Source organism: Lampetra planeri, chromosome 1 (genome assembly GCF_965212315.1).
Source record: "Lampetra planeri chromosome 1, kcLamPlan1.2.h2, whole genome shotgun sequence".
NCBI classification, from domain to species: domain Eukaryota; kingdom Metazoa; phylum Chordata; class Hyperoartia; order Petromyzontiformes; family Petromyzontidae; genus Lampetra; species Lampetra planeri.
Genome location: NC_136107.1, coordinates 2,087,658 through 2,101,030, shown reverse-complemented (window position 1 = coordinate 2,101,030; position 13,373 = coordinate 2,087,658). Strand labels below are relative to the sequence as shown.

The window sequence follows — 13,373 nt, the reverse complement described above, 5'->3', positions numbered from 1 at the left end:
CCAGCCACCGCGTGCCTAAACAGCTTTTGTTCGGCCGGATAGAGGGGGTTAAATGGGTGCAGCACGGGCTAGAGAAAAAATGGAATGGTACAAGAGGATGTGGAGCTGAGTGGACTTGCCGATGACCGGTACAAGTGGTGTCAAGATCAGCGTCTGTGGAGGAGGCTCGTAAAGGACGCTATTGGGCAGTCTGAGGCAGTCGCCCTCCAGCAACAACGGAGGCAGAGGAGCGATGCTCACAACAACGAGCGAAGCGCCGGGTGCTTAAAATACAGCAAGTTGGCACAGTAGGGGGCACAGGTGGTGCATCGGCCAGTCATCTCAGTCAGCCAACCCATGGCACCTCGGTTTATCCCGTGACCGACCAACGGGCGTTCGACACTTCACGTGGCCTTAACGTGCACAAGCGCCGTGGTGTGGCAAATGGCGGTTGTTGTTGTTGTTGATGTCGGAGAGACCACCCGGGTCCACCCTTCGACAAGGTGATTGAACCTGTTTTTGTCTGTGAGCCTAGACCAGATTTGTTTTTTCAACACCTGAGGTGGCATAACTGTACAGGTTCCAATTTAAGGGTCCCAATTTCTTAATGGGGCCAATGGCAGTAAATTAGGGGACAGCCATTCGAAGTGCTGGGGTTATCAAATAATTCACTCTTGCACGCCGTTTTAAACGCATTGGTGCTGCTGAGGTTTTTTTTTCTCGGCCGGCTGCAATTTCTGCTCCGGCCCGTGAGCTAATTGGAGACTCACGGCACGCCGGTGCCGGAGCGGCTTTCTTTGTCCTAGAGAACTCGGTGGGTATTCCGCAAGCGTCTAGCTATCCCCAGAAGGCTCCGTGGATTTTTTTTGCTTTGTTTTAAAACCAGCGTTACGCTGAGAGGCTAAGGGTGTATTGAAGCAGACCTTTTGACGTATCACGTAATCTCGATATAGTATTCGGCTCCGCAGATTTTCGTCTGAATCGGCGTTAGTCCACTAATAGGCATCTGCCATTCTTTAATGTATGTGGCATTTTCTCTTGACCTCTCACGCTAATTGAGGGATTAGCCCACACAATAAATATGCAAAGCGAGCGATCGTGTCACGTTGGGTTTACATGAAAACGAGCTCTCAGCTTGCGACACCATCCCTAATAAAAATGCTTAAAGCATGCGTGGGCATGCGCACGGTGTAGTGAGGGTGCCATCGCGAACAGAAAGGAGACGTTTCGTGAGATGCGGTTTTCAAAGCACTGTCCCACACCACTACGAAAATAATGCTGTCAGCTACAATTACTAGAATAAGTTAGACCCCTATTTATTCAATTTCGTTCGGCAAAGATGACACGTTCAATTTACATCAGGCATCTACTGAGAGCAAGTGACATTGAGTGTTGTCTGGGTAACTGATCGTTTCTGCGACTACTGATTTTTTTTGAGCTCTTGTTATTAAGAGGAGGGGGAGTGGGGGGGGTCTTTGTGTGTCGGCTGATTGCTAGATGATGGATTTTGCCCATCAGATGCGAGCTGGAAGCTGCCTGTGCACTCACCACCGCCGCTAATTGATTTCTGCTGTAGAATGTTGATGCAATAGTGCCGGGCAGTGACTCTGGGATGTGAGCGATGGCACCCGTCAGTCTGGGCTGATGGTAGAGAGAAATTCAATGGCTGGTGTCAGAGATTATGGAATTATCGAGGGATGGGGGCTGCCCGCTCTTACCCTGTTAGGGTGGGGGGGGGCTTACCCCACGATTGTCATTTGTTGACGAGCCCTGACAAGGCAAACAACACTATCCGATCTTTTGGACAGTATATCTACGATGCCCAGAAATGTTTTAAAGTATGCGCTTACATGAGCAGGTTCAGTGGGAGTAATAATACAACCTAAACGTAAAATTTGTGTATGCTTTATTTTCACGAAAGAAAACCATTCGGCAATACATCGGTATACATTTAATTGTGGGAAAAAATAATACGCACGTTAATTTTAATACTAAATAAATTGGTATTGTTTCACATATTAAACCGTTTAAATATCATTCCTAAATCAACACAGATTATGCATTTCTGAATGTTATATGCTCTGTCGGGATGTATACCCAAACTAATTATACATTCAGAAGTAGTTGAATGTGAACATGTATATTCCATGTATTCACAGCTTCTCATTTACTGAACACCTAATTAAAATGACGCTAAACAGATAATTAGACTGATGATTGCCTTCGTTAATTACATTTTCAATGAACAATTACCATCAGTGGAGCGGAGCACGGCTTCCTACTTGACAATGAATATCCAAAACGTGATTTGTCGTCCTCGCGTTTACCGTAATGACCGTTTTCGAACAATCACGGGCAGCACTTCGCTTGCACCAGTGGCCCCCCAGCCAATGGGAAGGGATCCACATTCCTTTGGCGGGGACCGGCCTCTCCACAGGACGGTGACTGCCGGCGTCCCGCCGAGCGGTACGATTTCATCCGTCTTGGATGAGATGATCGGTTGACTACGATACTCTTCTTGGCCGTGCTCTCTCTATACCCATAAATTTGTGGCAAATACCCCCCCCCCTCCCCCCCAGCCCCCCCTCCAACAGCAAAATAAATACGGGGGCACCTCAACCCACAGAAACCAACAGATGAATCCCTGTAGCAGACAGCGCTCCGCTGGGTCAAGAGTGGTGAAATAGAGACGAAGAGAGGGAATGCAGGGATGGGTTTTTGTTGAGGAAGAGTAGATCTGTAATAATGCTTTCCACCCTGACAGGATGCATTTGCATGGCCAAGCCGCGAGTGGCTGGAAGCCACTTCGTCACGCGGCCACATTCATTACGCTTCGCGATCTTGCCTAAAGATTATTGAGTGTCGGGTGACGTAGCAAAGAAAATCGCCGCGCGCGCACGCCGCAGCTGAGACATCGGAGATGAACACGTGCATTACCATACACAGGTCATTGTGCGCCATGTAAACGTGTTTAATATACGTGCACATTCATGTTTATTTAACTGGATTGTCCTGGAGGTCACGTGACTATCCTGACTATGTGCCCCATCCCGTCAAAACTCAGAAGCTAAGCAGAGGTTGAGCTTGGGTAGAGCTTGCTCGTTTGTGTAACAAGCTTTTGATGGAGAAAAAAAAACTATTTGTGGATGTGCGCCTCGAAATTACTTGGTCGAATTTTTTTGGTGGTTTCCGAAGCACAGAGGGTATTCATTGCGGCCAGTGTGGAGGGAGCATCCATCGAATGTTCACGGCTGGGAAATGCAGCCTCGTTCCAGTGAACGGCTTTGGCTGAAGAGCCTCGCGGACTAATCAAGCGTGTCGAGCCAGCGGTGAATCAGGTCGACGTGCTGGAGACGAACCATACCAAAGCCACTTAATTTTCCTCAACACGGTGGCGCGTACCGACACGTGCACGCTCGCCGTGTCTTCGGCGCCGCTAATTCTCATTTCGCCGGAATCGACGCTTCCTCGAGCGGCCAAGCACGGCGGTCTCCTTGTAAGCCCACGACCCCGGCACACGGTGCTCTGCCGAGCGCTACGGCAATTCCGAGAGCCGTGTGGAATTTGTCAGTCCGCTGGCCTGGCATTGTCGCATCCATCCATCTCTCTCTCTCGGGGTAGGCAACGCAGCAGCCACCCAGCCACAGCCGCACCCTCGTGATACATTGTCATCCCTACCAACGTTGCTGCATGCATTATATATAAAAGCAAAAATCTTTGTTCGTGCTCTCTATATATGTCATGGGTTTTAGCTGGTAATATTTTTTTTCAAAACGCAATTTTATTTGAGATGTTATCTGAAAAGCAACATCACTGAATATCACTTTCAGTGACCGTTATAAAGTTTGGCATATTGCAAAACGTCACTTGTTACTCGAGGCAAGAGAAGTGTTTCTGGGCAAGAGACCCGCTTATTTGCGGCCGTTTGCCATCAGCCAGACAGCAGTGCAGCGACTTGTCTTTTATTTAGAAGTGTTTTAAAAAAGAAATTCCCCTCTCCATTTGCCACACACGACTTTTAAGGCACGCCAGTACTTTTCTTCTGTTGAAGGTGCTGAGCAGCTCTGAATAGATGGGGGGGCCGTCTACCTTGTCGATTGAACTGCGCGTGGCGCGTAGCCGTGCTAATAAAACACGAGGAAGGGCACAGCACGTCAAACGGACCGAGATTCTCAGAGGAAATATTTCAACGCGGTCGGGGGGGGGGTGTATGTGCTGGGGAGGGGCGGGTTGAGGACGCGACTGCTGGGCAGTGCCAGGCTGGGTGCACGTTGAGGACGCTGCTGGGGATATTGGAGGCAGTCACCCTCCAAGAAAAGTGGGAGGGCAGTGAAGCGACGCTCGCAACAACGAGCGGAGCGCCGGGCGGATAGGATACAGCGAGTTGGCACAGCAGGAGGCCCAGGTGGTGCATCTGCCGGTCGTCTCAGTCAGTCAACCCATGGCACCTGGGTCTGTACCATAGCCTCCTTGTCAGCAAGCCTTCGAAACTTCACGTTGACTTGGAGTGCACATAGCCTGGCACAAACGCCGTGGTGACGTCGCCACCACTTAGTGGTTCATGGCGGCTGTTGTTGTTGTTGGTGGGGTGATAGGGTTGAAAATCCAACACCGCTTCGGAATTTTAAATTAACTACATTAACATTTTCAGGCAGGCTTAAACGTGCGTTTGCTTACTCTTGATTATAATGAGCAGATTTTGAATGGCGATTCACGACATCTATTTCACCTTGGGAGCGAGGCCTTGCAGCAATGCTGTGTAGGGCAGTGTAATGGCCATGTCTGTACAGTGCCTGCAGATGGTTGCACGATAAGTAAAGGCTATTCTTCAACAAGAGATCTGGTCGATAAACAGAAACGGCATGAGTTGAACTTGACAACGCGAATACGCTTGAGTGAAATATCGTGAAAACAAGCAACAGAGACAAACAACCTTCTTTGGTCTGTCCTCTTGAGACATTTGTTTGACTTTACCTGTGTTCTGTTCTTGAAAGATAAATGCATTTTCCATTGATTCTTTAAATTGCAATCTTCAAAAGTGCAACTTTCTTGCCCACAGTTAGATACATAGATCACGGTGTATGCAGAGGCCTCATCCAGCATTGGATAGACAATGGCTGATGCTGATGGCATCAACTGTTATTGATTATCAAGGACAACTAAGCACATGCACACATGCAGACATTGTGAATAAACACAGCAGGGTTATCCACTTTGATTTCTGGTGTTTATCACGTGAAATGTTTTACCTGTCGAACACCATGGGAAGGGGCACGGAGTCAAGGATATGAAACAATGGAAACTATTCTGATTGTTACCAGCTAAGACCCACTGAGCTATCGAGCTCTTTTTCAGAAGCGACCTTCCCAAATGAAAAGCGGCCAAATGCTCTGAACGCGTGACGTTGATTCTAAATGTGGAGGGAACAACCGGAGGACCCGGAGAAAAATCCACGCAACCACAGGGAGAACACGCAAACTCCAAATATACAACAGGCGTCAGGGTTGGGATCAAACCCACGATCTCTTGTATGCCAGGCGAGGTAGCTAACATCTCACCACCGTGGTGCTGATGTATGGAATAAGAAAACGGAACAGCAAAGGGAAGAGACAAGATAAAGAATGGGAAATAAGAATAACATTAAATCTTGACTTCAAGTTGTACGTGACCGTAGGAATTCTTATTCTGTGGGTGTTTCGGTAAAGTCACGTAGATGGGTTCAAAGACGACCGCTTGTGTTGCGATCGAAACGTCGTAGTTTTTTGTTACTTCCTTTGAACCTATCTACGTGACTTGGCCGAAAGACCCAAAGAAAAAGAATGACATTGGCCAAATGCGAGCAGCAGGAAGAAAGGGAGGAAGGCAGACAGGAGAGGAGGGAGGGGGAGAAGGAATGATAGATATATGACAAAAGTGATTGATGCTGTATACCTCATTTGAAATACATTGGCTTTCGGAAAAGCATTGCATTACTCCGTGTTACTTGCAATGAGCTGTTTCCTGCATTTGAATTGCGAATGCTAAACGCTTGTGTTTCGAGTGCAGTAGTTAACCACCGCTCGAACACACATAACATTTTCACAAGAATCAAGTGGGCCCCATTTGGTGGATTAATTTGTGCTGTTAATCATCTTCTTTACAACACGCAATTTGTTCAAACGCAGTTGCATTCTTTTGAATTAAAAACGTGTTTAAGTTGCAGCATTATCTACTCACGTATTTAGTAATGTCTAATTGTATTAGTCAGAAGCCTGCCACACAGACCAATTTGCAGACTATTAATCTGAATTTAATTGTGAGCATTGATAACGCATCGAAACTTCTGGAAGAGTTGAAGAGACATTACGTAGACCCTTGCATGAAGATATACCGTAATTTCCAGGCCATCCTGGCAAACCTCTAAAATAATCCATACTCGTGTGTAATCAAGGTAATTGAGTTGCATATAAAACGAAATTAAAAATACATTTAATAAAGAAATATTCCAGTGCTACTTGAGCAGAATCAGATATTTCAAATTAGTCTTTCAATTCTCCTAGTTGCCGTTTATTTGACAACCTCTGCTCCCAATATTTTAGCATTCAAAGTCAATCCATATGGGCACATGGTGCAGCCCGGCAGAAGAGGGCACGGTCATGGCGCTCTTACCCGCACTGTGTCTGCACGCGCAATGACGCATCGAGGCCCGAGCACACGTGCGCGGAGCGTTGCGCGGAGCGTCGCGCGGAGCGTCGCGCGGAGCCAACGATCGCGGCCGCGGTTTGAGGAGTCGCCGGTCGGGATGTGAGAATTGGTGTCGCGCGTCCGCCTCTCCTCGCCCCGCAGGTGTGAAGGAGATTCGCATCGACTGGCTGACGGAAAACTTCTACCTGTTGGACGAAAGCTACAACTACATCGTTGTGTGCGACGCGTCAGGCGCGTTCTGCGTCAAGCTGCTGGATCTGGGGTCCGAGGCCATCAGGTCGCTGGCACTCGATCCCATATCAGGGTGAGCGAAGGACGGCGGCGCCATGGATGCACGTTTGTTTAACTTCTGTGGCACCGTACGTAGCCAACCGTGCTGGTCGCGGGTGCGGTGGGGGGGGGAAGGACAAGAAACTGGCGCTTCATTTCTCCCACCGCGAGCTGCAACAGCCCTACCTGCGCGCACCCCATTATCTACAGCAGCGGCCTTTTGAACCACCAGGGACAGCAGTCCTCGTACCACTTATCTACGTTAATGGAACAGCAGAAAATGTCACGATTAGAAACAGCAGCCCATGCAGCATAAGGGGCAGCAACCGTCACGACAACCAACTACAACGGCCTGCACGCCCCTCCGCTAGTGACAGCAGCTCGTTCAGCACCCAGAGGCAGCCCTGTTGTGCTTGTGTGAAACAAAATTACATTTAATAATAGGGGTTTTCCCCTTATTTCTGGCCACAAAACTGAAACCTTTTTGCGAAGAATCATGTGTGCATTATGACCACAATACTTGTGGTCAAAATGCAAACATTGCATTGTCCTTGAAAGTGATTGGTCCACACTAGAGACAGATTTCTTTTGAGCCTCGTCTCAATTGGTGCTAGACCAGATAACGCCAAAAGGTGTACAGCTCAAAGACAACGCCACTATCAGAGTAATGAGAGCTCGGGGTGAGCATCTACATCATTAGACCAATCAATTTCAAGGACAATGCATATATTATCAGAGTGTGTTTTTTGTTTGCATTTTGACCACAAGTATTGTGGTTAATACAGACATGATTCCTTGTAAAATGGTTTAAGTTTTGTTGCCAGGATTTAAGCAGCTCACTAAAATTAATACGTAAAGTAGATAAGTTCATAAGAAAGGTTCTTGGGTGAGATCGTGTTATTTATTAATGTGTCGTAACCCTCCACCACCCGACATGGCCAATCAGTAAAAAAATGTGTCACGTTTACAAAAGACAAATAGTTCACTACTTTAGCCCACCGGTGTTTTGAAGAGTGAATCAACATCATTTACAATTTTGAGTATGACGTTTCGCTGGTAATTACATCCAGCATCATCGGGCAATTTGCCAAATTGCAAAACTACACCAATTCCCAACCTTGAGCCAGGCAGCAAAACAACAGTAAGAACATCTTCTTGGTTCTTTCGGTAAAGTCACATAGAAGGGAATAAATATACGCTGCCAAGCCTGGCGGTGCCCATTCAGACTCTGTCTTTCCGACAGCCCTGTTCTTCACCTGAGGACGGCTGCTTGCGTTGTGGCCGAAACGTCGTGAGAATTATTTTATTATGTTTTATTATTAGTTTATTATTTCCCTTCTACGTGACTTTACCGAAAGAACCAAGAAGATGAATCCCTGCAGTCACGTAAGCTTTAAATCGAAAAAGTAAGAACAGTTCCAGACAGCACCAAGACAAGGCCACACAGTCCCTCAATAAAATTGCACTTTAACATTCATCTCTGTCGCCTATTCCTATTCTTGTTTCTTGGGATAGTCGAAAGGCAATTCGATGGGGTGTCCAAGGTATCTTGGGTTTGACAATGGGATTCATGAAGTGGCCAAGTATTGTGCAGATTTGCAGAGTTAGGCGGCCGTCATGGTCCGTGTTTGCAGAGCCAAGAAGGAAACCTCCAATCAGAAGCTCATTGAGAGTGCCACTCCTCGCGGTCTTACCCCCAGGCAAAGGCTTTAATTCATTGCTTTATAATCAGCTGTTTATAAAGTCAGAAACAGTTCACGTGTTAAACCAACCGGACAAAAAAAAATACATACAGATTTTCTTGCAGGTTGAATCTGTGATTGACTGCGCAGATCACTCGTCGGTTACTTTGAACGACTCTCAAACATAAAAAAACCAACAACCTGAATAAATACGATGGGGTTGTTATTTCACAAGACGTGCCATTGTGAATGTGCCATTGATAAACGCCACTCTCGTATCCCTCATCAACGGTTGTGTTCAGAGCAGAGGGGGGAATTCACCGCACCGATACGATTACACTTTATTTCAGACACATTCTCAATTAATATTTTTTTTCTATTTCTCCTAGAATTCATCATGTGCCAGATGTATAGATATACATAGTACTAATTTCATTTTATATAGCGTCATTCATGCAATTGCATCCCACAACGCTGCACATCAATGATCCAGTTCCGTACAAAAACATGCAAAAACAAAACCCAACTGCTTAGCAAATAGAAATACATAACTAACGAGAATAAATGTTTTTTCACGTAGCAAGAAAAAATAATCGCGGAGAAAATTAATGAAAATAAATAAATCCGTTCGGTCTCCATACCCCAGACCACAATCCCAACACATTTTGCCGTGCCTGCTCTGCAGGGATTGCTGCATTGTGCAACACTAAAGAGCGACGTTTGTGCACGTGCGCAGCGATGCGCTGGGACGGTGCACCCTGTCATTTTATAGGACACAGCCACCTCCATCATCTTTTGCAGAATGGGGGGAGGGTGGTGGTGAAAGTGGTCATCTTGAAAACCAGCGGGGATAATTTGCACCTGTTCACCACGCAGAGCAGAATACACACGCGAGAGTGGGGGGGGGGGGGTGGCGGGGTGGGGGGTTCGAGTACCCTGGGGAAAATCTACTTGAAATAAAAAAAAATTACACCAATCTGCTGCAGGAGGAAAATGTTTAATCAGCGTACCGTTCTGCGCACCTCCGATTAGCACGGTTGGCTACGGTGCGAAAGAAGTTAAGCTATACTTGCAACGTGCTGAAAAGACCGCTGAAAAGTGCGCAAAGAAGCTTGAAAGGATGCATGCGCAGAATTGCACCGAGACACAGAGGGGAGGAACACGTGGATTAGAGAACGTATGCCAGTTACAGACGTCATATTGATTGTTAATCAAAGTAAGTGGGTTTGGGGAGGGACACGTCGCTTGAAGGGTTGATTGCAGAGGGTCGAGATTGATGATGATGATGATGATGCAGCGAAGGCACACGCCACAGAGGGTGTTCACCACCGAGATGGAACGATAAAATCAGCTGATGTGCAGGTGCTTGATAGATTGACGCTTCGCAAGAGAGATGGCAACGGCTTGGGGAGGCACCCATCTAGCGGTGGATTGGTGACGGCTGGTGATGAGAGATGAACTGTGAGACATTTGGACATTTTCGCAAAAATTATCTCAATCATCGCCATAAAGGATGTCAATACGAATGATGCAGTGCTCAGGCTCCAATGCACGGTGATTGTAAATGTGATTTCCTCTGTGACCGAGTTAATAGCCGGTCATTATCCCAGCCGGCCAGCAGTAGAGCGAGCAGGCTCGCAATGCGATGGTTTACTCGGCAACATCATTCCACTGATAACAATGAATTCCACATAGTAGGGGAAGTCGACAGTGATTGGCCCTGTGGAGCGACCAACACCCCGTCATAGGAATGTGGAATTTCTGCCACTGGTTCAGGGCTGTGAAAATGAGACACGCAATGCCCCCCCATGGTCATTCGAGCAGGAAACGACGTTGACTTTTGAATATTTCAGCACGAGACTTTTGGTTTTCTTTTCTCTTCATCGTCTTTGTGAGTTCACTGTAACCTGGCAGCAGCTGTCTAAAGGCAGAGCACACAAAGGGGGTGTGTTATTTATAGGTCCAATGTTTTATTCCGTGAAAATGATTTTTATTACGCGATTCATTGGCATGGAGTGCACAACCGTCACAAATCATTGTCTGCTTTTATGTAGTTATTTTTATTTATTTAAGTGATTGTTATCAAAGGAACATTTTAATTGCCATATGCGCACTCCACTCACTCCGTAAGGCGATGCTAGCCAAGTTTTTCAATCCAAGGACTCATGGCAGTGGGAGAAAAAAAAACATTGCTCATTATTAGTCAGGGACCGTTATTCAGGACCATGTGAAGATCCCATTGCAAAAGAAAGGAGGCTTGCGCTGCAAATTGATAACGATTGAGTCCCTTTTCTCTGCGTTCTATTTTTCACTTAGTACACCAACGTTGACCACAATTGCCACTCAAAGAGCAATCAAGGTTTCTTCCAAATCACACCAGTAATTATTCATGTCTCCTGGTATTCACTCTAGGCTTTGCACACAGTGCTAAAATTATACGGCGCTAAAACATGTTGGCGTAAAAGTCTCGCCTCATCATCAGCAATCATGATCTCTCCGCTGCTGGAGGAAGACCTCTCCACGCCAACGGAATCCTCTGCAGTCCTGCGATGCAGATAATTCACCTCACTCCTGCAACACGAGCTGATCTCGCTTGACTCGCTCTTCTTGGACACGTTCCTATCGGCTGCTGTCACGGCAGTTTAACACGTAGGAGGCTTTCGCGAACAAAATTACACGTAAATTTCGATTTAAAGTTTTCGTGACTGCAGGGATTCATCTTCTTGGTTCTTTCGGTAAAGTCACGTAGAAGGGAATAATAAAATAATAAAAAATAAAACATAATAAAATAATTCTCACGACGTTTCGGCCACAACACAAGCAGCCGTCCTCAGGTGAAGACCAGGTCTGTCGGGGAGAATTATTTTATTATGTTTTATTTTTATTATTTTATTACTTCCCTTCTGCGTGACTTTACCGAAATAACCAAGAATAAGAAAAAAATACCCATCATAGAGGTTTTTTTGTTGCTGTTAGATCGCGTAAATATGAATGCGTCGTTAACCCACCACCATCATCGACACACCTCATGAGTAAGTAAGAAGTCTTCTGCACAATTATGGCAAATCGCCTGATGAAGCTGGTTGTAATCAACAGAGAAACGTCGTTAGCTCGAATTGTAAACGTTGTGGGTTTACTCGGCAACACACCGATGCGCTGAAGTAGTAGCGAATTGGCGCATTTTGTTTAAGTCACAAACCTCGACAACATTTACGATTTGAGTACCGGGACGTTTCGCTGGAGATTACAACCAGCTTCATCAGGCGACTTGCAATAATTGTGAAGAAGACTTTTTTCTTACTAATTGGCTATGTCGGGTGGTGGCGGTGGGTCAATGGCAAATTTAAAAATAAAAATTATCATGCTCTTCCATCACCACCATGCCTTCTCGTGATTTGTCCACAGTCCAAAGGCCCACTTTAAAACTCAATAGGATGTCTCCAATTTACACTTGTTCCCGAATCCACGTGATTATCTTTCTGCCACTCATTGTAATTGCTAACGTGCACCATCTCAATGCTTCTTTGCACACTTTTCAACCTTTGCTGCATTCTCTTTGTTCGCATCCACGATTTCCAGTCGATATGGCATCGCGAGTCAGTCAGTCAGGCAGTTCGTTTTAGGTAATACCCATTGAGCTTAAACGCTCTTTTTCATCGGTGTGATTTGGCCAAAACGGCTGAGCATGTTACACGGCAAGGGAGGGTTTGCAGGGACTACATAGAATGAAAGCAGTGATATTCAATGGTAAGAATAATGATGATTAATTAACAACCAAAATGGCGTACGACAATGGACATTTTGCGTGCAATCCAAAATAACAATGCATACCACTGCTAATACGCACCGATCGAAAATGTTATTCTACATGTGCATTTAGGTTGTTTTTCAATGTCAACATGCACTATCTCAACAAAGTGCATCATGCTGCTCTCACTAGCCACATTTTTTATAATTTCGATCCCAATCCACCTTCAAGATTTGCCATCCGTATATCATCCATATTGCCTTGCATCTTCCATTCACCGTCCTCCAACAATAATTGCATTCTGTGCTGGGAATATTGCACGTGACGATTGTGTTGCACGCACATTCATTTTGAGCCTTCTTGGTTTAGCCTTCTTGATTAAATTCTACAATCCTTTCGTGGGGTTCATTTCAATTGCTTGTATTAATGGCTATGTTGTCACCAAACCTGAGGCGTTTCATTCAGTAAGTCTCTCATATTTGCTAGGAGCTGCGGTTATTGTTGTGAGGAGGTTGATTTTAGTACATTGAACCAATTTTATCCAAATTTCTTGATAATAAGTGCTACCTTGGCTTAGCATAATCCTTAAATTTAGTTTCAGGGAAAAGTGCATACTCTGTATTATGGTTCAGTAAACACATATGACACTCTAATTTAATTTACAAATACCTCTTATTGATTTTCATAACAATAAAGTGCCGATGTTTATAATTGTTTTCATACTTATTTATCTCCATTTGTTTTGCATGGGCAATAAGCCTGCCTAATGTAATGAATGGATGCCTTCGCAGTGATTACGTTAAGCTTTCAAACTTGGCGGCTCACTCCTCGTGGTGACTTCACTCAAGTGCAAAGAATCTCACCAATAAGCCACGTGCATTCGCTCGAATCGAGTCGAGCGACCCTCGAATCTTTGTACATTAGAATAGCTAGTCGGACGACGCCGGTTGAGGGTGATGAAAATTGCGCCCTCGATGACGTCAACGAGCAGGACAGCCCGCAGTGCCAGC

General features: G+C 45.8%; 1 protein-coding gene across 2 annotated transcripts in view; it reads left to right on the top strand.

Annotated features, from left to right (window-relative positions):
* The window catches only part of LOC144726318 (prolow-density lipoprotein receptor-related protein 1-like), a 267,656-nt gene that overhangs the window by 120,418 nt on the left and 133,865 nt on the right, over nucleotides 1–13,373 (top strand). For both annotated transcript variants that reach the window (XM_078605048.1, XM_078604959.1), the window contains exon 7: nucleotides 6,805–6,967. In XM_078605048.1, the coding sequence (XP_078461174.1) occupies nucleotides 6,805–6,967 (163 nt within the window). The remainder of the gene's footprint in view (nucleotides 1–6,804; nucleotides 6,968–13,373) is intronic.